This window comes from Mastigoproctus giganteus, chromosome 8 (genome assembly GCF_048544385.1).
Source record: "Mastigoproctus giganteus isolate SK-2022 chromosome 8, ASM4854438v1, whole genome shotgun sequence".
Taxonomy (NCBI): domain Eukaryota; kingdom Metazoa; phylum Arthropoda; class Arachnida; order Uropygi; family Thelyphonidae; genus Mastigoproctus; species Mastigoproctus giganteus.
Genome location: NC_143582.1, coordinates 32309980 through 32336584, shown reverse-complemented (window position 1 = coordinate 32336584; position 26605 = coordinate 32309980). Strand labels below are relative to the sequence as shown.

General features: G+C 36.7%; 1 protein-coding gene across 1 annotated transcript in view; it reads left to right on the top strand.

Moving 5' to 3' along the window:
- Positions 1–4360: 4360 nt before the first annotated feature.
- Positions 4361–26605, top strand: part of Fdx2 (Adrenodoxin-like protein 2, mitochondrial Ferredoxin 2) — a 30335-nt gene continuing 8090 nt past the window's right edge. Inside the window, exons 1-2 of the mRNA XM_090379287.1 lie at positions 4361–4746; positions 13651–13760. Of these exons, the coding sequence (XP_090235413.1) occupies positions 4529–4746; positions 13651–13760 (328 nt within the window). The 5' untranslated portion in view covers positions 4361–4528. The remainder of the gene's footprint in view (positions 4747–13650; positions 13761–26605) is intronic.

Here is a 26605-nt window from a genome sequence, read left to right as displayed (position 1 = left end):
AGAAAGGGAGGAAAATATCAACGGGCAGGAGACATCAGGAGAAACAATTGTTAGTATAGGGAATGATAATAGGGGCCCAATTAAGTTAAGCAAATTTTTAAAAGTATTTAAAGGGGAACCATCAGAAAATGTGGAACATTTTCTGAGAAAACTGAAAATGATTAAGGAAAAGGAAGAATTAACGGAACTAGAAATAGTCATGATGGCGGAATTCAAGCTAGAGGGCAGGGCCCAGACTAGGTATTTAGAGGAGACCCAAGGGATGGAAATAGAAACATTAGACAAATTTGAAAAGATATTAAGGAAGTTATTTTCCCCAAAGATCACGTTCCTTGAAGGAATCGGGATATTAAATAATTGTAGTCAAAATAATCGCGAAAGCATTGAGGACTATTACAAAAGATTTTTAACAGTAAAATTAACAACAGAAGTATCGGAAAAAGAAAATAGTGCCTTTGACAAAATCCTGATGGGACAGTTTTTGATGGGGGTCAGGGATAAATATAAGCGAGAAATCCTTAGGAGAAAACCCAATTCATTAGCTGAGGCCATGAAACTAGCCACTGATGAGGAAAAGCTAGATCTCCAAGGTCGGGGGGCAATAAGGGGGGAAATAAATGTATTAGCGACAGAAGAAGAGACAAAACGGAAAGGTAATAAAGAAAGGGAAGGCGAAATTAAGTTAGAAGGGCTAGAAAAACAGATAGCGGGAATGGAAATAAAATTAAATAAATTATTAGAGCAATTAAACACAAAAAAGAATGCACTAGATGAAAATAATAGGCAGGGGGGCAAAAGACCACAAACAGGGCAGAGCACAAGAGGCAAGTACAACAGCACAGAGGGGTGGAAGGGGGAAGTCAGAGAAGATAGGCGAAATGGACAGAGGAGGTGTTACATATGTGGGGGCAAGGAACATCTCGCTAGATATTGTCCACACAGGAATAGCCAAAGGGGATACCGCGGAGGTAGTAACTACAGCCAGGAGCAAAACCCTGGGAGGAGTGAACAAGCATTACACATAAACACAGCCAAAAGAAAAAACATATCTTTAGGCGCTGTAAGTGATAACGGAAGGGGGAACGACCTGTTATATGTAAAGGGAAGCTTAGGAGGGGTACCAGGTAAATTTCTTGTAGACACAGGAGCCTCGAGGTCAATATTAATGTGGGATTACCTCATCAGATACTGCAAAGGGTCAAATAAGGGAGATGTGAGATGTTGCCGCGAATTTCTTGTGAAAGGGGTAGGTGCTGAAGAAATTCACACCAACTATATAGTCAGAGACAAGATAAGATTACAGGGGTGTGAAAACATGGTGCCCCATTCATATTTAGTGGCAAATAGAGTAAACAGTCGTCGACATGACGCAATACTAGGCACGGACCTACTAAAGAAATTAAGAGCCAAGGTAGATGTGGGAAATGGCAGCATTAACTTCGGTAGTGATACCCAGGTGAGGCCTAAAGTAGACAGAAGGCAAAATGCTGGCAGCAGAGCCCAGTACGAGCCAGAGCGAGGGGAATCTTCAAAGGGAACGAGTGTGAAAGAATTAGAAGGGTATAAGGCAAACACTGTTAATAAAGTTCTGGTTGCACAAGAAGAATTAAGGGAATTGAAGAAGAACAACAAAACTAATAAGAATAATGAGAGAAAGTGTCGAGAAAGTGGAAGGATGTTACACGTGGGAGTTTTGGAAATGACAGAAAGGGTCAATGGAAATTCTGGAAAGAAAACGTCTCGAAGGGAAGAGAAACATGAAGATAGCGAACTGTTAAATAAAGTGGAAGAAAGTGGAGGTGAAAAGAATGACAACTTGGTAAATGAATCAACAGAGCCGAAAAGAATCGAATGGCCATGGAACCACAGAACTGAAACTCCCTATGGGGAAAGGGCCCTCAAGTTGAAAGAGACAAACAGGCTACAACAAATGTATTTAGGAGCAGCATTTAATGAAAACATGGGATGGGAATAGTTTTAGTGACAGAAAAAAAAATATCCATTTAATTAATGTACATGTATAGAATTGTATATAGGAATACGAGGGATAGATTGTAGTTAATAAGTAGGCCCTGGAAGAAGGCACATCCGCCTGAGGACATGTATAAAATTTATATATATGGGATATAAATTTTAGGGGGAGAGAAATGCAATGTAAGGACCCAGCCTTACAATAATTTAATAAAGTTTGTTAAATATTGGAAGAATTAATTGTGGCGTATATAGTTAGTTTCAGACAAGTATCATTTGTTAAGAAACACTGAAATTCGAAGGTTAGTCCAAACACACCCAGTTAGTTAAATCTCGGTTGTAAAGAATTCCTTAAGCGAGTCAGTAAAAGTAATTATAATGAACCGAAACAAATCCCACTTAAGACAGGAGCATATACACTATAGAAAGGGCGCTGAGTGCGGAAGTGGCCCTATTAATAAATTTCACGGTTCGACCTCTAGCAGGTGTGGGCGACGTAGTAATGGGGGGTGAGGTCACAAAGAAAGCCTGAAACACTCTTAGCTGACCGGAACTTACGTTTAATTTCGAGAAATTACCAGTATTTTCCAGATTATCGGAAGTTCGGTCACACTAGGAAAAAGAAAGCACGCCCACGGAAATGAAGGGAGACGAATAGGAGCACGAATGAAAGGATGTGGAAGTCAACGATTGGCCAGTAAGAAAGCGGTGGGAAATTTGAGAGAAAGGAGAGAAGGGAAGAAAAAATTGATACTGATCATTCGGAGAGGAGTTTTTGTGGTGGAAGCAGTCCTGGAGAGATGGAAGCTGTAGTGGGAGAATTGATTATAAGAATTTATTTTGTGAAAGTCTAGAGTCGGAAGTATCGTTCCCTTGAAGAAGTTAATGCAGTCTATGGAGGAAGAATGGTGAAACGCCCTAGAAGCAAATTTCTCGTTTGAGCAGTTGAGTGACTAGTCGACCCGAAAGGTATCCCAGTCCTCGGACGCAACGCAGATGGAAGAAGAAAGGAGATAAGATCCGGTATTATCTTCAGCCGTGCCGTACCCGGTAGAGAAACCCAGGATAGATTACTGTGTTCCCCGGATGAGCAACCTTTCGCTTTCCAGTCCTCACCCCGAACAGATAGGAAGAGAGACCGAGCAGGGAGGAATACCAGACCATTGCGTAAGTGTTAGAATAAGTACTGAGAATATAATTTGTAAAAAAAAGGGGAACTAATTTAATAATGAAAAGGACTCTAGGAGGACGCTATAAGTTTAAGAGAGAATGTCAAAGTACTAAATATATATACATATATATTTGAACGAGTGTAATACTTAAGGAGTGATAATTTAATTTAGTATAGAGATCAGAGTAATGCAATTTAAGAGTAAGTTAATCTGTAGTAGGAAGTAAAAATTTTGTCCTTGAATTATTGTGAATGTTAAATTGCTGTGAGTATGACTTATTTGGGGTAGAAAATGATTAAACTGGTAAACAATTAAATGAGCATCTAGCCCTAATTGTGAAATAGTGGATTAATTGAACGGAAAGGTAACTAAGTAAATTGGTTGGATATTGTTGACTGGTGACATGTTTGCAAGGAAGGATTCTTGAATGAATATATATGTATTTCCTAATAAGTTGGGAAACGAGCACTTATGAAATTATATTTTGTCTGTTCATTGGCTGATGGTGGTTTATTGACTTACATGGACTGTTAAGGAGCAAAGAGACAGATTGTGCGTTGTGAGGGGTAATAAATGCCCGGACCTACTGAAATCTTTGTAGAGCAACATGAAGAGACACAGTGATATATATATATATATATATATGTAGATGTATATAAGTATTAGGATTTAGTAGTTCTTTTGATAACAAGGTTGACTGTAAATTACAAGATATATACACATTTAAAAATTAGTAAAATAACAAGTGTCAAACTAAATACTGTATTCTGTTAAAGGTTATTGTAATTTTCTTATATATAATATGACAATAAAAAACAAATTTGTATATTCTACATTCTTGTGTGTGTGTCTGTCACTTCTAAACTCAGCCAGTCCAGTGGAAGAATACCTTAATATATTAGGGGTCCCCGTGAGTCTGGGAATTTTCTGAAATCAATCAAGTCAGGTGTTAAAGTGGGAGGGGTTAAAATAAGGGGATATAAAAAAATATAACATAATATAATATAATTGTAGGCCTCCTTTCAGAATAGGATTTTCAGAAGTAATAAAAATAGTTTCTTACCCCCCCCCCCACAATATTGCTCTGGGTATTCAGTATTAGATTTATATTTATATTGTACTGATTATTGAGGGTTGTTGTAAATATCATAACAGATTATTGAAATAACCGATTAATAATTATTCGATGATGCTCACCACTAGAAGAAGCACATTGTGTCAGTGACGTGTTATTCTATGTTGCTTTTGCACCGGGGATTAGTTATTTACTAATCTTTTTGAAAGCCATCTGGGAAACCACATAGTACAGTACTACTCTGTGCTAGGAAACTAAGTGAACGAGAGTAAACAAGAGAGTTTTTCTGTACTCGTGTAGTGTGCTTACCATGTTGCGTATTATGAATAAGCAAATATTAAATGAAATTTGGACGACGTGTACTCTGACAGCACATTTTTCTAGGTCAAGAACCCTGCAGTGCTTACGAAGATGTTATTTTCTTGTGCCCTGTTCATCTCACAGAAATATTCATGGAGGAAGTGCTAATTTAAGTACTGGCTCAAGTAATACAATATCAACGTCTGCACCAAATCTGAGGCAGGATCCGTAAGTCTACATAATAATTTTTAAATTATATATTATATGACAACGTTATTATATATATCATTTATAAAGAAATGGGTTAACTTAAGAATAACTCTTGCTAATGGATCTTTGCGACACGGAGCTTTGGATAAACTTCGCTTTTCCTACTGCTTCGCAGTGATTGCATAATCTATTTCTTATAATTTTGTTTCTGGATTTAAAACCAATGGCATGGGGAACACAAAATAGTTTACTGGGAAACGAGTTCGCCCCCTTTGGCGCTGTTTTAAAATCAGGAAACAATTTTTCTCACTTTATCGCCAAGCTTATCCATTGCTCCACGTCTTTAAGCTCTATAAGCAAGAGCCTTATTCTGAAATTGAACCAAAAGATGTAGGTTATTGCTCTTTTGCAGTTGATTTCTTTATCCATATTAGTGTTAGGCCTCACGACCTGTTCATCAGGCAACTGATGATGCAATGATATAAATTAAAAATATATATACTGTGTACATACAGTATATATATATATATATATATATATATTTCCTTTTTTTTGGCTGATGCTGCATAAGCTTGCATCACACTTGCTTTCTTGCATCACATGCCACTGCTACTACTCCGCCTAAAAGTTTGGAATCACAGCATGTGACAACAGTGTCCGTTTATTTTTTTGAATTACTGTGACAATGTAAGGTTTAATATATTTTTATATATATATATATATTTTTTTATTAAGCATTCAAAAAATTTACAACAAAAAATATTGATATGTTAAATTTAACAACTATACTGATTTCTCATCAAAATATCCTCCACCAGATTTTATTAGTGCTTTACACAGACATGCCATTCTGGTGATGAATTTTATAATAGTCTTGACTAAGTGTCTAATAGTGGCTTGACTAAGATTATTCGAAGCAATTTGCAAGGTTTTTGTAAATTTTGTGAAGGTGTGAGACTTTACAGTCTTGATGATCCTATAAAAGGACTATTGAGTTTAAATCAGGTGATTGGGGTGTCCAGGCACACCATAATTTTTTTGGAATACTGCTTCCTGTTTGTTGTTTAGTTGCTAGAAAGACCCTGCACAGCTTAGACTGCTTTGAGTCATTGTCATGTTATGATATAAATTTTATTTCACAAAGTTGAAGTCCAGAGGATATTGCATTATGTTCAGGAATGTTTTTATAGCATTCTTTTCATAAAATTCCTTCAATTCTGATGATATCACCCACTCCAGAAAAAAAGAAGCAACCCCAGATCATGATGGAACCACTACTGTGCTTGCTTCTAGGCACCAAACAATGTGGCATCATTTTTTTTTCCAATCTCACATAAATCCAATGCTTGGATCTAAATATTTCAAATTTGGTTTCATCTGTTCACAGCACATTTTTCTACTCTTCAATTGTCCAATGTTGATGGCTCTTAGCTCAAACCAACCATTTCATTTGATTTTCCAGTTTTAATAAGAGTTTTTTGACCACTACGCAAACATGAAGTCTTGCTTGTTAAGTTTTACAGTGGATCTAGACATGGGAGTTTCTATTCCTATTGAGCTCAGCTTGGATTTTAGGCACAGTAAGTTGTTGATTGCATTTAGAAATCAGTGTTATGGTCTTATCTTGTGCTTCTGTTGTTATGCTTGGTTGTCCTGATTGTGGCTTGCCCTTTACATTGCCAGTCAACTTGAATAATTGAATGGTAGTTTGTAATCCTTTAACTAAAATGCCTAGATTTTTTGCCAATACTTCTCACGGAATAGCTCTCTTTATATAGAGTTATAAGAGCACTTCTTTTTACAACACCCAGTTCCTTATTTCTTGCCATGTTCATTACAAAACTTATACCAAACACTCTTTCTGAATGATAGGTGTTTCGATTTTATAAGTTACAGCTCTTTCTCCTCGATTTTATCCTAAAAAGGGTTTAGGGCTGAAAGCCTCAGACCATGGGAAATTTACTAGATGGACAAGTTAGTGCAAAGCATAATTTTTGTTCGTAGTAAATCACCTAATTCAATTTATATTATTGCAAAAAATTCCTAGAATCACTACAATGTTCACCCACATTAAGAAATCTGTAATGTTCTACCACATTCAAGAGTCCTCTACACCTTTCTGGAATCTTCTAAAATAATCAACAATATCCTACCATATTCAGGAATATTCTATAATGTGCTACCACATTTAGTACATTTGCCAAGATTGCCAATCAACCATTCGGTATTCGTATCCAAAGGCTACTGAGTGATTTGAATATCACATTAGACAATATTGCCCCATCATCAGGGCAACCTTCTCCACCCTATCATGCTTGTATCCCAAACTGCAACTTCTCCCTTAACAACTGGAGAAAGGACAGTACTCCATCTGCCGTCTACCTGCAGCTCTTTTTAGCCCAGTGCTTGAAACATTCTTACTTCTTGCCCATCTACACAGATGGCTCAAGGTCAAAAATGTCTGTCGGATCTGCAGCTGTTTTCCCAGGCACCACGGTATCTGAGCAGATCTCCCACGAATGCAGTGTGTTCACTGCAGAGCTGCACGTGGTTGAGCTAGCCTTAGATCGTATACAAACCACCCACCACAAAAATATATTAAATGTTTGTTTGGTATTTGGTTTTTAGGAGCATTAGCAACTAAGGCCATATTGCTCCGGGGATATGCGGGGGTCATTCCCTGACCTTTCTGCATCCTCCGTATTTGGTGGTCACGGGCTCGAACCCCTGTCTATTCAAGAAGCGTGTTCTGTGCACTGCTGCTCCTGCCCACCTGGCTATGGAGGCGCCAATATATTATATATACCAATTCTCTGAGTTCATTGCAGGCTTTATCATCGATGAGGCTCAATCCTCATCCTGTCCTGACCCGGATACAGTAGAAGCTGCACTTCCTTTCACAATCCGAATTTGATGTTTGTTTCTGCCGGATCCCAGGCCACGTTGGGATCTCAGGAAGTGATTTGGCAGACACTTCAGACAAATCGGCGAAGCTCTTTAACTCTTGCCTGTTAGTCCCCTATACAGACTACAGGCAAGTAATTCAGAAGAAACTTGTATCCCAATGGCAACACTCATGGCATGGACAGGCTGCAAACAAATTATATGAGATTAAGCCTGTAATTGAACATTGGCAGTCTAGTCTGTGCAGGAACCGAAAAGAGGAAGTTGTTCTATCTCGGCTCTGCATAGGACATTGTCACTTGACACATTGCTATCTGCTGAGGGCAGACGATCGTCCTATGTGTAGAAATTGTGACACCATTTTAAGAGTCCATCATATTTTAATTGAATGTCCGTCTTTCTATAATGATCGTCATTTATGTTTTAGCCATCTGTCTGAGCCTTATACACTCAGACAGATTTTATCGGACAACGATAACATGTCAGCTATATTTAAGTTTTTACAACTTATTAATCTAAATAACTCTATCTAGAATATTTTTATCATTTTATGTTTTATTAACTTTTTATATCATAATTTATAATAATAATATAAACAATTATAATATTTGTTTATAATAATATATAAACAATTATAATAGTATACTTTTATATTTTACACCTTTTTGACTTGGCTCATTATAACCTTATATGCTAAAGTGCCATAAAATCCTAAAACAAGCTACCACATTTAGGAGTCTTCTGCATTGTTTCTGGAATATTATTATTATTAGCTATATGGTGCAAGGCTTATGCTGCACCCACCAAAAAAAAAAAAAAAATTCTGAATTATCCTGTGAGAGAGAACAAGAGTCAGAAGTAGAAGGGAATCACCAAGAAAGAGAAGAATGATGATATCCAGCTCAGGATCCTGGGTGTACCAAGCCCATACTCACCACATGTCAGCCCCTGGGTTACTCTCAAATATTCTAAAAATTTCTTAAATATTTCTTAAATGTTATATAAGTTTTTTTAATTTTTATATATAATAGAAAATATTTTAATAAAAACTAGTATACAAATTTTTCTATTATAATAAAAACTTTGTAAATTAAGAAAAATGAAATGTAATTCCAAACTTTTAGGTGAGAATGTGTGTACACAGTCCCATTTAATCGCACTTAATTTTTGATTTAGGATATTTTTTGTGGACTTTTTTGCCATATATAGGATAAACTTTCTGAATTTAATGTTAAAATTTGGTTATGTATTACCATATAGATTTTAGGATTCCTAAATTTAATTTTAAAATTTTGCATAATTAACTGCTTCCTCCTTTTCACCTCAATGGAAAAATTATTTCCTGTCTCCAGTTTAGTCTAAAATTATCTTCAGTGCTCATTCAGAAATAAATGCAAACTGACTTTATTTGAGCATAAAAATCAATGAACAAAAACTTGATCTCATCAATAAACATGAATAAAATGTCAACTTTAATGAGACAGTAATAAACTATGTGGAACAACAAGACACTGCTCCTACTTACAAGATGATGCTTCTAAATTTACATAGTACCATTCTTTAAAAAAAAAATAAAAAATGAACTTCATTTTATATATATGTATACATACACTGAGGGATCACTGAATCATGACCACCTGCCTAATACTTCATAGGTCCTCCTTTTGCCCTCAGTACAGCAGCTGTCCGACATGGCATTGATTCAGCAAGATGTCGGAAGCATTCGAGAGGTATGGCAAACCAAGCTGTGTGTAATATGGTCAGCAATGCAGGTATGGTGGTGATTGGTGTATCCAGATGCCTGATATGCCTTTCCATAGTATCCCACAAGTGCTCTATGGGATTGATATCGGGGGAGTTCGGAAGCCAGTTGATATGCTGGAAGTCAGAACTGTGTTCCTCAAACCATTCCTGCACATCGAGTGCCTGATGGCTCGGCACATTGTCACCTTGGAAGACACCATCAGCATTCAGGAAAAAGTGTAACATACAGGGGTGTATACAGTCAGCAAGCAGTTGACGATAGTGGAGACCCGGTACGTTGTTCCACATGCACCAGGGGTTCAAGTTCCTGCCAATGAAACATGCCTCCACCGGCCTACACTTTTGATACCATGCATGATGGATGAAGAGCCTCATGTTGTTGATGCCAAATCCGTACACGACCATCCACGATGAGGAGTAAATAACACGACTCATCTGAGCAGCACACCTTCTTCCAGTCTTCTAACGTCCAACTTGCATGCTCTTTGCACCAGGCGAGTCTTTTACACCGATGAACCTTGGTTAGGAGAGGATACCATAGGATTCATCTGCTGGTATAGCCTATATGTGCGCGTGAGCAACGCATGGTAACGCCAGATATTGTTCCGGGTTGGCCCATGTTGTATTGGGTAGTCAGCTGTTCAACAGTGCTGCGCCTGTTTGCCTGTATGAGTGTTCGGACCTGGCGCTCACCTCTGACATCAACCTTTTGCTGACCTTTGCAGTTTTGCTGTCGGGTTGTTGTTTGACCATTTTGATGCCAGTTCTGGTACACTTTAACAACATTGGCTCTTGAACACCCCACCAGTTCAGCCGCTTAGGAAATCTTGAGGCACCAGCTTGTTAAGCTCCCACAATCTATCCTTTATAAAAATCTGATTATTCCTTCCTTTTACCCATCATGCTCAGAATTTTACTACCTACTGAACCACTGACACCTTATCTATGCTATGTAGGTCAACTAACTGCTCACTCTCGTACCTCATGTGGTCAATGGGTCACATTCAGTTTTCATAGGGGTGGTCATAATTCAGTGATCACTCGTGTGTGTGTGTGTGTGTGTGTGTGTGTGTGTGTGTGTGTGTGTGTGTGTGTGTGTGTGTGTGTGTGTGTGTGATGATGAATAATGTATTAATAATAAGTTGTAGAAAATGGTTACAATGATATTTAGATGGTTTATGGACTAGGGACACTGCTATATATAGCAGAAAGAACCCAACGACTATAATGGAATATAGGTAAGGAGAGGAAGGGAATACGCTAACAAAATCAGAAATCAAAACTACGGAAAAACCGGAAGGTACATGAAAAATACAAATAATAAAATAAAAAGAAGTACTCAATGCTGTAGATCCCATGATTTCAATGTCTACATCAAGGGTCAACCATTGAAATTGCAGGAAGGACAGCAAGAAGTAAGGCCTCTGTTTCTGACATGAAATATTTTTCCAACACTTGGGATCACTGCAACATACCATAAATATGTTGAACAGACTAGCAGTAATTCTTTTGGCTTCTTACCATTGCGGCACTTATTGGCTCTCTTTCCACAGTCAGTATACCGACATGACTCCTGTTTTGTTATTTCAATAAGTTATTTCTTTTCCCCTTTTCCCTTTCTATGTCTCTTTTCTCTTTCTATGTCTCTTTTCTCCACCTCTGTCGGGTCAGCCATGAAATATACATTAGTTTTACCCGCTTCTTGATTAGACCGGGGTTCGAGTCTGTCACCACCAAATACGGAGGATGCGGAAAGGTCAGGGACTGACCACTGCATATTCCCGGAGCAATATGGCCTTAGTTGCTAATGCTTCTAAAAACCAAACAACAACAACAACATTAGTGTTACCCTTGCCTACTGCTACTTTTTGACCTTACTTCTGCCCCCCACTTAATTCAAAATCTAATATGGCTCCACTGTTTCAACCACTTTTTCTTTTTTCTTTCCTTTTCTTTTCTTAATTTTTTACTTTTCAGGTACCTTCCGGTTTTTCCGTAGTTTTGATTTCCGGTTTTGTTAGCCGTTCCCTTCCTCTCCTTCACTTTCTACTTAACTGTACAATAAAAAAGTACATAAGTATATTATGTACATATATGTATGTATATATAATTATGTAAATTATGTATGTATGTAAATTATATATACATATATGTATGTATATATAATTTAATTTACATATTAATTATATAAACATAATATGATAGTATATAAATAAATTTGCATTTTTGTCACATTTTTATAAGTTTTCTTTTTTTCTTTCATTCTGTGCATTATCCAGGAAAGTTTATCATCCCCTCCCCTCCCAAATAATCTATTGCACTACAGTAGAAACTTAATTATCCAACATGTTTGGGACTAAGGGCATTTTGGATAGTCAATTCTGAATGCACTGGATCTCTGTATAAAAGGGTGGAAGGAAAATAAATTAAAAGAGAAAATTACAATAATGTACTTTTATCATTTATGCATTATTTATTATACATGGTTATTCAGTTTTAAATTAATTGTTAATTGTTCTTTTGGTTGAAAGAAATTCAGTCTTGAGGTTAATTATGAGAGCACCATTGGACTTTAAAGATTCTTCTGAATTAGATATGGGCCAGCATATCACCAATATATAAAGGTGGCTCTAAGAGAGAAGTGTTCCCTGAATTTACTGGCAGGAAAAATGATGGAAGCAATGATAAAGCGTGCAATACAGGGACATTTAGATAGAAATATAATTCTGAAGGCCACACAACACAGTTTTGTTAAGGGTTTTTTAACTTTGTAACTAACCTGGTTAGTTATTTTTCCTGAGCTACTTATGAGCTGGATGTAGGAAATAATTTCAACATTATATATTTGGATTTTAGCAAATCATTTGACTCAGTCCACATGTCGGGATCATGGGTGAAATTCTGAGATGGATAGCAGGCAGGTTGAAAAGCAGGAAGCAGAGGGTTGTGATTAATGGTTACTCTTAACGTTGTTCTAATGTTAGAAATGGAGGTTCCCCAAGGATCAACCGTGGGACCAATGTTGTTTCCAATTTTTATAAATGACATTTGAAAAGGGATAGAGGGCATGGTGTCAAAATTTGTAGGTGATATGAAGATTGAATGAGTGGTTAATTATTAATGCTCCTTCAGGATGACTTGGATAGTCTTCAGGAATGGTCGGAAAAGTGGTAGCTATGTTTTAATACAGAAAAATACAAGGCCTTACACTTGGGAAATAGCAACTCCAAAATAACGTATACATTTGGTGTGGTTCAGTTATAAAATAGCAAAGGATGAAAGACATTAATAATATGGTTGGATGTGAACTTCCTTGCCACCTGTCTACCCAAAGCAGGGTAAACAGGTGGCAGATAAGATGTAGTGAGGTTGTAATCCCACTGCACAAGGCAATTCTAACACTGCACTTGGAATGCTGTGTCTGAGTACAGAGGCTGTACTTAAAAAAGAAAAAAGGGCAGAACTTTTTTGGTTCAAAAAATAGACAATCCATTTGAGATCTGCAAAAGGGCATCTATATGAGAAAATACTTTGAATATGTGAGCTACATAACTCGACAACCTAGTTACCTAACCATAACATAGAGGTTACCTAATTGAGGATAATACGATGAATGAAAGCAAAATTTTTACTATTATAAATGATTCCAGAACTAGAGACCCTAAATTCAAATTACAAGGAAAGAGATTTAGACTGGATTATAGGGAGTTTTCTTTTAGCCAGTGAGTTGTTAATAACTGGAAAAAGCTACCCCATAGATAGTTGTGGCTATCAGCTTGTGGAACTTGACAGGCTAGCTGGATAGTTACCTATCTGAGGAAGGAAATACCTGGTTATTTTCTTTTTGTTTTGTTTTTTTTAATGTTTTTTTTTATTTATTTAGTTATTTTATGTTATTGCTATTTATTTATTAATTATATATTTTTTTCAGTTCTGCAAAAGCCTGCGGTGTCTTTTCTTTGCACTTTATGGTTAATACCATAAAGCTTTGCACTTTATGGTTAATATCATAAAGCTTTGCACTTTATGGTTAATGTGTGTATTTTTTTTATTGGGAACATTAGTGATCTTCTCACTCGAAGTTTATGTACAATTAAAAATCTTTACTTTAGCCAAATTAAGCTTCTAGTATTATTTTTAGTTCTTTAAAATGCCTTAACTCAATTTTCAGAAATATTTTTGCAGTTTAGCATAAAATGTTAAAGAATACTTTTTTGTGAAACTCAGATAAATATTGTTTTTATTTCATTATAGAGTAAATATTACTTTTGTGAAGGGAGGTGAGCATATTGCTGTAATAGCCAAAAGTGGTGACACATTGCTGGATGTTGTAGTTAACAATAATATTGATATTGATGGCTTTGGTAAGTATGATAAAGTATTTTTCATCTTTCATTGTTTCAAGTATTGTAGTCCATTGGTTTCTTTTGTAGTTACATTAAATTCTGTTGTTTAAAGAGTTGTGTACTTCTTGATAGAAATAAAATATTAATACCTGAACAGAAATGTGGGTATTTTCAGTATGAGTCAAAAAACTAAATTCCATATCATGAAACAAGAATAATTGGATTAACCATTAAGCCAGGAGTGGGTAGTTAATTTTACAGAGGAGGCTAGATGGAAAAATTTACAAATTGACACAGGGCTGGAGAACCTTTTCAAAAAAATTTTGTACTTTGAAATCTTTGTGTTATTTGACAGGACAGACATATATTTACTATGAAATAAGATAAAATTGTCTGTTTGTATAAACCTAACATTAAACTGAAATAACTGGAAAATAATATGTATATTAATCAAAACCCAACACCAATTGGAGCTCTCCAAGTTGTTAACAATATACAAAATCAGCCATCTGACCCTCTGAATCCCCTCTCCAGTGGACCTGGCAGTATGGTAGTTCCCCCACTGGACATCTCTGAAATCTAATTGTAAATCCAGGCAGTTGGTGTGCAATAAATATCAGGGTTCAAACTGAGCTCCCAAGAATGTCAAGTTAGCCTACATAACAAAAGAAAGATTTCAGCTACAAAGTTTTACTTAATGTATCCTTAATTTGGAAAGGTTTTTGAAGAAACATCAAAGAACAGCTCTATCTAAAACCATTAAGATATGGATCAACCTTGTTTATCACATAATACATCAGCCAAGCAAGAATCAGCTTAGAAATTGATGACAAGCTGGATTATTAATAATAACTGAGTATCCTCACAGTTAAACTGTGAGGATACTTGGTTACAAAGTCGCTTCGCAGGTTCATTTTTCCCAAATTTTTCTTGCTGTAGGCCAACTTAATAATTATATGCTAAAAATAATTAATGTGGTAGAGAAGTGAACATAGGTTTTGTGTTAACTAGTATTCTTATTATTCTTAAATAAAATAAATTTTCTGTGTATACTTTGGGATAGCCAAAAATAAGATCAGAGTAATTTACAATATAGAGACTAGAAGGACATTACTCAGTTTTGCTATAACATGGTACATGTGTTCCTAAAAATCTCCGCATTATGATATTTCACAAAATAAGAACAACAGGGCTTATGGAAAAGATAGCTATAGGAGCAGAGCGCTCAAAAAAATGTTCAGTCTGATAAGTAAAACACTAAAAAAAAATAGAAACCCAATAAAATTGCTAACACAAGTTTAAACAACTTAAATTTCTAATAAATAAATAAATATTTCAGTAAATATAGCACTTTACCTTGACAAGATATGAAGTTTGTTTGATTGATATTTCTTTTCACTGACTTTTTTTTTTTTTTAATTTAATTTTGTAAAATTTAAAATAGTAAAAAAGATAAGCAATCAATAACGACGAACACATCATGCATTCCACAAGTGAGATACGACGGTAACAAGTTTACAACGCTTAAAAAATAGGAATGAAGAGAAGATTCTGAAAATTTATTTGTTTTTTATGATTGAAGATTTCATGGAAGGGAAAACACATTTCACCATAATAACGTAAAAACCCACAGAATTCCAGCTATCGGTATTATCGCAAATGCAATAAGATCAAGTTTACTACCCATTTATAATTAGATTGCACTAACTGAAAAGCCCAATAAACCAGGAACTGCAAATTGTTTTTGTTTTATGGTAGTGATCTCCAGAAATGTGCTCCTCTGCTCACGCCTCACGAAATTTTTGTTCCAACAGAAAAATATGAGCTCCTGAAAACATGAGTCAGCCTACAATATCACGTGTTATCATATGGATACAGCAAATGACAATAGTGTCTCCATACAATACAACTACAGTAAACAGGAAAGATATCTCTCTCACATTTGACGTTTTTTAAGTTTCATAAACTTATATGTATCGTGAATGTAGCGCAGGTTGCTACGTTCAGCTTGGTGCTGGGTTTTTGTTCACCTCGTGTTACTTGCAGACGAAATCGTGCATGAGCCAACGTGAACATCGCGTTATACTCACATTGTTCCCTAATATATCAGTTGCATTGCGAAAATGCACATTATAGCGGAACTAACTGTACCTTATTTGTGGTATCATTTGGATTCAAGCATGTAGCATTAACTTCGTACTTTTGTACTGACCACTTTTACTTGTCTTCATGTTAAGTGACTTCCAGTAGATTAAAGCTATTTATTTTTTCTACATGATAATAAAACAACATGGTTTTGAATTTTAAAAATGAAATGAAATGACATTCTAGTATTCTTAGATTATGATTTATATACTTTAGTTGCCGAATTCAATATTCAGGGCTTTAGGATTTCACCTAACACCATTGAATGAAAGGTTGGTGTTCATAACAAGTAATGGCTACTTATGGCACTGTTTAGTGCAAATACATCATCACTACATTGTTGAATTTTAAGACAAACTAAAGTTTGTAAATTAAGCATTATTATTATTATAACATCAAATATTGTAAACTCTGTGAGTTGCCTTCCTCTTGTACTCTGCTCGATAAAATTAACAGAACAAAATGATTTTCGTGAATATTTTATTGTGAACAATGTCACTGAAGGCAAATGTAGTAGTAGTAGTAGTGGCATGTGATGCAAGAAAGCAAATGTATGAGCTTATGCAGCATCAGCCAAAAAAAAAAAAAAAATCACACCATTCCCTCCAAATGCCTGTCCAGTTCCTCCTTAAATTTATTCAACCTATCAACTTCCACAACGACAGATGGAAGTTTGTTCCAGCAATTAACCACCCGCTGGCTAAAGGCAAATTTCCGCACATCTATTCTATATCTGTCCTTTCTTAATTTGAATTTATGCCCCCTTAGGTTCGTAATCTGAACAAGTGGAAGGATCCCATCAGAATTCAGCGTGCTGAACCCATTCAAGGCCTTATATACCTCAATCAGATCACTGCGCAGGTGCCTAGTCTCCAGCCACTGCAATTTTCAGAACTTAAGCCTCTCTTGATAAGAGGATCCTTTCATTCCCCTCACCAATCTTGTTACCCTTCTCTGTACACACTCAAGTAAATCTACATCCTTCCTAAAATGAGGCCTCCAGACCTGTACGTAGTACTCAAGGCAGTACTCCAGACCTGTACGCAGTACTCAAGGCCTGACCATTGCCTTATACAGAGGGATAATCACCTCCTTTTCCCTGCTAGCAAAATTCCTATATATCATTGACAAAACCCCATGACCTGCCCTGGCAGCCTGTCTGCAATGCTCAGAAAACTTCATATCCGACTGCACAATTACTCCCAGGTCTTTTTCATTTTCTACCACCTTAAGTGTAGTACCACACAGTTGGTACATTTCTCTGGGGTTACTTCTACCCATATGCAGTACTTTGCATTTGTCAAGGTTAAACTTCAGTTGCTACTTCTTAGCCCATCTGCCCAAATTATCTAGATCCTGTTGCAGTAGCACGCTGCCATTACTGTCATTAACAAACCTGCCAATCTTTGTATCATCTGCAAACTTCAACACTAAGCCTGATATACCTTCATCAATATCATTGATAAATATACAAAACAACAGTGGACCCAACACAGAACCCTGTGGGACTCCACTAATAACATTAGTCCAAGAAGAGCAGCACCCATTGATTACCACCCTCTGTCTTCTTACACTTAACCATCCTTTTATCCATTGTAGCAACTTACCCTTAATACCATTCTGCTCCAGTTTGTACAATAGTCTTCCTTGCACAACAGTGTCAAAAGCTTTCCTGAAATCCAAATATATGATATCAAAATTATTTTTTGCATCCAGTTCCTTTGTAACCACATCATAATATCCTATCAAATTTGTCAGACAAGACTTTCCCTTAACAAACCCATGCTGTGTCTGAATTATTGCTGCAGTCTTGTCTAGATGATCCTGCAATGCATCTTTAACCAGTGACTCCATTATTTTATCCGGAACAGAAGTTAAACTAACTGGTCTGTAATTACTCGTGTCACCCTTCGAACCCCCTTTGTGATTTGGGGATACATTTGCACATCTCCAGGCCGTAGGAACCTCCCCTGAGTTCAAGGATACTCTCATAATTATGGCTAAAGGTTTGCTTAGTTGCTTTGCCGCCTCCTTTATATTTGATATAATAGACATCCTGGAATGCAAATTCTGAGTATCCAATAGTAACTGAACTACCACCTTACAGATCCACACGTTATGCAAATTATTTATGCCTATAAAAACATGGATTGTGACCATATCAGTTCATTCCCTTTTTTTGGCTTGCTCTGTGGGATAGCCACATCTCCAGTACTCAGGATGACAAGTCATCATCATTTCGATGATTCTTTGAGATGGTGGGCTGTTGGACAACTTGAAGCCAGACAATTGCAGATGAAAGTGGCATGTTGGCTTAATGGGTAACACAGTGTCATCTTGGATGGAAGCAGTTTCAGACGATGGGAACCATTACAAGAAGAGCTGGCCAAGGTTGCCCGAGGACTATGTCAACCAGAACAGACTGCTGTCTGGCTCTAGCAGCAAGATGGAACCCTACAATGTCCTATCATCATCTCTTGAGGTTGCTGCGGCCACAGATGAAAACATTTCCAACTGGATTGTGTTAAGAAGGCTCAGTACAAGTGGATTCTTCGCAAGGAAGCAAGTGATTTGTATCCCATTAACTCTTCGTCAGAAACTGGGGTTTTTTTATCCAGCAAAACAGGCAAATCGACCAGAGAGCACACGCAATTTACAGCCATAATATATAAAAATGGGTATATGTAAGAAATTACAGGCGGCCCTAATATAATAATTCGAATTTTTTGAATCTCATTAACCCCAAACCACCACAGATCTCATCGAAACTGTGACTTGGAGCCTTGCATCGAAACTGTGACTTGCCACGAACATGTGACTTGGAGCCCTGACAAATGGCATACAGTTCTGTTCTCTGATGAGGCACCTCCGTAGCCAGGTGGGCAGGAGCAGCAGTGCATAGCACATGCTTCTTGATTAGACCGGGGTTCGAGACCGTGACCACCAAATACGGAGGATGCGGAAAAGTCAGGGAATGACCACCGCATTTCCCCGGAGCAATATGGTCTCAGTTGCTAATGCTCCTAAAAAAAAAAAAAACCAAACCAAATTCTCTGATGAATCCCATTTTAGTCTACAAACAGATTCTAGGCGTTATTTCATCTGAAGACGAGGCATGCAGTACCATCTCTCCAACATCAGAGAAAGTGACACTTAATGGTGGAGGCAGTGTTCTCGTGTGGGGTGGAGTAATGATCAATAGCTATACTTCTCATGTTTTTGATAGGGATATTGTAACTGCACATAGGTACTGAGAACAGATCCTCTAACCCTATGTGCAACATTTTAGGAGGCGGTCGGCTCAGATTTTCTTTTCATGTATGACAATACCACTGCAAATAGAGCTCAAGTGGTAGGGGAATATCTTAACTGAAGATATTTAAGGACTGTCGTGGCCAGCACGATCACCAATCTTAAATTCAATTGAACACATGTGGGATGCCCTTGGGCATCACATTGCACGCCAACAGCCAACTCCTCAGTCACTTGGTGAGCTGTCTGCACTCGTAGATGAATGGTTTGTTGCATTAGAATCTTATAGACACCCTTATATCGAGCAAGGTTCGCCACTGCCAGGCCTGTTTAGCCATTGGCAGCGATCATACGTCATGCTGATGTCATGTGACCATATTTTCGAGCATCTTGTATCGACTTCTGTAACGTGACTTTTTTGGTAATTCTTATACAACCCCAATAAATGTCCCTTATACCTGTCCTAAATTTCTGGCTGTCTCGTCATATCACTTTTATTCTATGGTACACCACCATACCAAATTCATCATAAGCTGCATGAGTTACACCATGTTTTCTACATGTTCTGTTAATTTTGTCAAGCAGTGTACTTTGAATAAGTAACATTTCCTCATTAGAGAAGTCTGCTGCTCGTTATTCTCAGTTGAGTACCACCACCTAAGCAGCACTCTTTTGAAACTATTTGGCCTTTCATTGGCTACTTATGGCTAATGTATGGGGGTATTGTAACTGCATAAGATCAGAACTATGACTTAGTAAGTAACAAGTTATAATATAAACTATCTAGTCTTTTGAAGTATAGAAAGTTCAAATTCTTTAAATTGAATTAAAAAATCATTCTAATAAAATACAAATAAAAAAAATGCATTAAAACAGAGAACAGAGTGGACGTATACTACAGTTACTGACATTTTTAGCACAAGTGGGCTGTATTGAATTATCAGTTATGTAGGGTGGGCTATATGCCAGTATACCGAGAAATAATTCAGACAGTTGAAATCTCAATCAATTTCATGCCCACATCACTTAACCCTTTGCAGTCCAGAATTATTTTCACTGGCAGTCAAGCTCTAAAATCTATAAAAATTACTGCTTGAAATGTTATATTCAAAAATGATTTATTGGGTTTGAATGAGCTAATATATGACTGCATGGTAAAACATTTTATAAAATCTTTAGACATTTTAAAATGTTAATTATTTATATAATTTTAGTGTATAACATATTTTCTGAGACCTTCAAAATCCTGGTTTTGAAACAAGTTGAAATGATCTGTTTTGTCAAAGTGTTGTGTGTAGACTTTATTTTCTTTGATTGTGATTTTGCTGTCGAGATATATGGCTTGTAGGTGGCTTTTAGGGTTGGTGCATTTGATGGTCAGGTCTGTGGGATATATTTCCAGTGCTAATTTGTCAAATTTATCACAATTGACAACTTCAAAATCCTGTTTTTTAGGTGCACACCTCAAAATGCCAAACTGTTTCTTTTCTTTCACTTCTAACACTTCTCCCACTACATTCTGCACAATCTTCTTATTTGAATTCTTATTTTTCATCACAAAATAAGGATGACATTCAGTCTTTCTACTGCAGCTGTACTCTATAGCTTTTTCTAGAAAGTATCTTCTTATTTCAGACATCTTCTATTAGCTGAGCAGGCAACTTGTTTTAAACTGCTTGTGATGAGGGGTCTTTTAAGATGGATCTGTCACCTTCATCAAGGTTTAACTTCACAGTTCAGACTTTTAAAAGCCAGAAAAACTTCTTCCACAATTCTACTGATTTTTGACCTGAATGAATAACTAGCAAAGTAGTGGTCAATTCTGTCTACTGTTCCCATATTTCTTGTGTATTTGCGAATAGTGACTGGCTCAATGCGAAAGGTTCCTTCCTGCTCCACCCTTTTATTTTACCTGTTGTTGCTTCAGTTTTTTTTTATTATAAAAAGCAGAAAGCACAAGTACAGTTCTTTTCTCTTTGTGTTCCTTTCAGAAATAAATGTACTTTTCAGTTTGTTTTTTTTTTTTTGTGGTTTTTATCTCTAATGATAATCCCTTTGTGTTATCCATAAACAGTGCCTCTTAGGTGTATAATTAGTTTATGAAAATTTCCTGCTAGGTAAGTAACAAGTTAATATAAACTACTTAGACTTTTGAAGTATAGAAAGTTAAAATTCTTTAAATTAAATAAAAAAATTGTTTTAATAAAATACAAATAAAAAAAATGCATTAAAACAGAAAACAGAGTGGACATAGATTAGTAGTTATTAGTGCTAGTGGATGCTAGTGCAAATTCAGTCAATGAACAAATGAAATCCACTATCTCAATACTGTGAAGTAGGTTTTGTATGAGATGGAGCATTATCCTTCAGGTGAAAATAAAGCCTTATGTAGCTAGTACTAGGCTTTCAAAAATATGGCATGGCTGGCACTTAACCTCTTTCTAGTGAGCTAAGATAAATTCATGATGGCCCACTTTTGTTAACTTTTGAAGGTTACAATATTTGAATGAAATTTCCTCTCGAAACCAACAGTAGTTTTCGTCTAATGCAATAATTCTTTCTAGAACAAAATATTCACAAAACCTTTTATTCAAATTAACAAAAATATTTTTTATTTTAGTATTAGTGGAAAATAATGCAAGGATGTCAGCATATAATTAGGGAGGAAAAATACACCCTGTCTGTCCATCCCCACTAAAAATTTTAAAATTTTGTCCCCCTTTGTCTAATGTCAAAGACTGAGTAAGGATGCCATCAGCATTTTGAATACTCGATCCATTAAATCCATCCACTTCAATCAGGCCTCCTGACAGGTGTCTACTTTTCAAGCATTTCAATTTTCAGAACTGAAGTCTTTCATGGGAAAAATATCCTTTTGTGTCCTTGACTAATCTTGTTGCTGTTCTCTGCAACCATTCCAACATATACACATCTGTCTTAATGGAGCTTCCAGACTTGTATGCAGTATTCAAGATGTGGCCTAACCATTGCCATGTATAACAGGATAATCATCTTCTTGTCTTTGTTGGCATAATTCCTGTATGTCATTGACAGAACACCGTGAGCTGTTCTAGCAGCCTGTTCGCGCTGTTCAGAGAACTTCATGTTGGAGTGTACAATTAGCCTTAGTTGAACCATATGATGCAAGAAAGCAAGCTTATAGAGCATCAGCCAAAAGAAAAAAAAAGAAAAAACCCTTCCCATTTCACCCATCTGATCACTCCAAATGTTTGCCTAGTTCAGCCTTAAATGTATTTAAGCTATCAACTTCCACAACAACAGATGGAAGTCTGTTCCAGCAATCAACCACCCGCTGGCTAAAGACAAACTTCCGCACATCTGTTTTACAACTTCTTTCCTCAATTTGAATCTATGTACCCTCAGGTTCTTAATCTCAGCAAGTGGAAGTATCCCTTCAACATTGAGCCTGCTCATACCATTCAAGGCTTGTGCACCTCAATCAGATCACCTTGCAGGTGCCTAGTCTCCAGATGCTGAAACTTACAGAATTTATGCCTCTCCTGGTAAGAGAATCCCTTTGTTCCTCTCACCAATCTTGTTGCCCTTCTCTGTGCTCTTTCTAGCAACTCTACATCCTTCCTAAAACGAGGCCTCCAGATCTGAATGCAGTACTCAAGGTGTGGCCTGACCATTGCCCTGAACAAAGGTACAGTCACCTCCTTGTCTCTGCTAGCAAAATTCCTATGTATCATTGACAAAACTCCATGACCTGCTCTGGCAGCTATTTTTCATTCTCCACCTCCCTGAGTGTAGTACCACATAGCTGGTACATTTCTCTTGGGTGACTACTACCCATATGAAGTACTTTGCATTTGTCAATATTTAATGACAGTTGTCACTTGTCAGCCCATCTGCCTAACTTTTCTAGACCCTATTGCAGTAGCATACTGTCTTTACTGTCATTAACAACTCTGCCCACCTTTGTATCATCTGCAAACTTCAACATTAAGTGTGATATACCTTCATCGATATCATTAATAAATACACAAAACAACAATGGGCCCAGCACCGAACCCTGAGGGACTCCACTAATAACATTAGTCCACATACAGCAGCGTCTATTTATTACCACTCTCTGCCATCTCCCACTCAACCATAGTTTATCCATTGCAGCAACTTGCCCTTAATGCCATACCACTCCAATGTATCAAAAGCTTTCCTGAAATCCAAGTATATGATATCAAAATTATTTTTGCATCCAGTTCCTTTGTGACCACATCATAGTATCCAACTAAATTGGTCAGACAAGACTCCCCTTAACAAACCCATGCTGTGTGTGAACTATTACTGCAGTCTTGTCTAGGTGATCCTGCATCACTTCTTTAATCACTGATGCCATTATTTTCCCCAGAACAGAAGTTAAACTAACAGGTCTATAATTATTTGCTTCTCCCTTTGAACCCCCTTTGTGAATTGGGGATACATTTACACATCTCCAGTCTATGGGGAACTTCCCTGAATCTAAGGACGCTAGGGTTTGCTTATTTCCCTCGCTGCCTCCTTCAATATAACTGGATTGATTCCATCTGCCATAGATGCCTTTTTTATGTTTAACTTCAACATTTTATCCTCCACTTTGCTCTCTGTTATTACAAAATCATTTAGCTTCCTGTTAGAATTTAGTAAATGTCTGTCCTCCCCTTCCTTACAGAATTTTTCATGTGTGAATGTAGATGCAAAATACTCATTCAGTTTGTCATCTATCTGAGCAGGATCATCAACAGTCAAACCACCAACCTCAAGTGGACCAATCTGATTCATCCTCTTCTAGAGTTTACATAAGTAAAGAAGTCTTTGTTGTTTTCTTTGCATCCTTTCCCAAGGATTTCTCATAATCAGCCTTTGCTTTCCTGACCTCCTTTGTGACTTGATTACAGATTAGATTATATCTACCGTAGGCTTCTGTGTCACCTGCTAATTTATATGCATCCCAAGCATTTTTCTTCTCTGCCACTTGCCTCATTAGTTCACCTGACATCCATTTAGGCCTAAATCTTGAACGGTATTTGTTAGTTGGTATGAAAAGCCTAGTAGCTTCCAAGATTAATTCACTGTTTTTAACATCATCAGTTGATCCACTGTATAGAATTCAAAAATTGCCTGAGACCACTGTAGTCAACATTATGAAAACAAAAATCTTTTCCTTTACCCTTGTTGGTAGTTACACCTTTAAGTAAATCATAGACTGTGACCACTGTCACCTAATGGTTCCTTTATCTGCAAATTCCTAATGCATGAGTTATCACTGCTGATAATCAGATCAAGATTTTACCCCCTCTGGTTGCCCCTCGAACATGTTTCTGTAGAAAACAGTCCTCCAATAAATCCACAAAGGTCTTGCTAGTGTGCAAGTGGCCAACCCACAAGTTCCAGTCAATTCTCAAAAGTTAAAATCCCCCATACAAGACATTCTCATTTACTGGCCCACTATTTCTCTGCACAATTGTTCATTGTACTCATCAGAGTCATTAGGCCTATTACACACTGCTACTCTCATTTTCCCTTTCCCAGTGTTTGTCACCCCAAACTGACTCAACATTGCACTGTGTACCCATGTCAACTGGATGCACTTCCTTAGATTTAGTGTTTCTTAACTAACAGCATAACCCCTCCTCCTTTCCTACCCTGTGTATCCTTTCTGTACGCATTGTACTCCCCAAATTCCAATTCTGCACTGCTAATATCTGTGTGGCACCATGTCTTTGATATCCCACCGATATCTGCCTTTGATGCCTTGATCAGCACTTCAAATTCATCCAATTTATTTACTATTCTTCTAGCATTGGTCTACATGCAAGTATACATGCACCTGTTCTTACTCTTAGTTATCCTAACACAGCCCATGTATTTACTTGTTCCACTATGACTCCCAGCAATCCTGGAAATCTCCATTACCTGCTTTCCAGGCTGCTGCTCATTCTAATAGAAGCAGTGCAAGAATTGCTTTTGCCTCTGCCTCAATAGCATCAGCAAATATTCTTGTACCCTTTCTATTTAAGTGTATCCCAACCCTGTTGAAGCAGTCCTTCCTGTAAGCAAGCACAGACCATGCTGAAAAAAATTCTACTCCATGAACCTTGCACAATCTCTCCAGGGCCAAATTGATTGACAAGGCTGTCATCATATACCTCCTTCTATAGTGTCTAGGCAGAATTGCAGACACTTTGAAATTCAACCCTAGCTTGCAACTTTTTTTCAACATTGACTTGTATTTGTTAATTTAATCTGCAGATCTCTTGCTCTTAAGGTCATTAGTGCCAATGTGTACAACAATATCACCTTTTGTGCCCTTAAAAGATTATATTTGCTCTACAATGTCATCAACTCTTGCCCCTGGCAGACATACCCTGGTCCTGTTCCACCTATCCTTTTTGCAATTATCCCTATGTCTCTTTCCCCCCCCCCATCTTGTGTATGCTACCAGCAATTTAGTATGGTATTCTGATTCAGATTTCCTACTTTTGTTTTCTGTTTTGTTAGTAGGCAGATATGCAATATCAAAAATATCTGCATATCTTCTTCATGATAAAGTACATTCTTGAAAAACAATATTCCGTTTTTCCATATTCAGATTATATGGAAAAATATACCCTTAATTCATTCAAATTCTGAATTAGAAAGTGCTAACAAATTTACAAATTTTCAGATTCTTTTTATTAGAAAGTTTGGTATGAGATGTTAGTGTCATGTCTAAACGCTTCACTTCTAACACAGAGTTTAAGATATTCTGTAACTTCAAAAAAAAGAAAAACAATTACTAGTTTTTCACATTGTTTATATGAAGTATAAATAGATGGAAATACAGTAATTATGCCAACATAGTAGGAAAACAAATTTTATAATCACAATACTGACCTTCACAATACTGCAACGTTGGAGTATAAAGTGTTAATCAGTATTATATTTATGTGGCATTGTTTATGACTTGTATGCATTTTCACTTCTTGGATACAGAGAACTTTCTTGCAGGTTCTTTTCAAAGATAATTTGTTGTCTGTACCTTTTTTCTTTTTTTTAACATATGCACTGCTGTCATGTCAGACAGCAACCAAGTGATGTATAAATAGTGCATATGTGACATATATGTAGTCATTCTTAACTAGTCAAATGAGTGCCGCAAAAGTAAAGGCACATGAAATTAGAAAATAACAATTGCTCAATTGAAGGCTGTACAATTTGCAGCAACATTTGGTTTCTCTTTATCATCAACTATTTGCAGCAACGTTTGGTTTCTCTTTATCATTAACTATTTGCTGTAAAGACTATACAAAGTTTTATGTGTTCTTTATGTTGAACTTATGTACATGGAATAAACTTCTGATAAAATTTTGAGTTTGTTTGATTTACAGCTTACCCAAAAGTAAGTTACATTTAGCTTTGCATTCCATAATGATTTTGCAACCATTATTTTATTTTATTTTTTTAATAGACTACTTTCTATATGT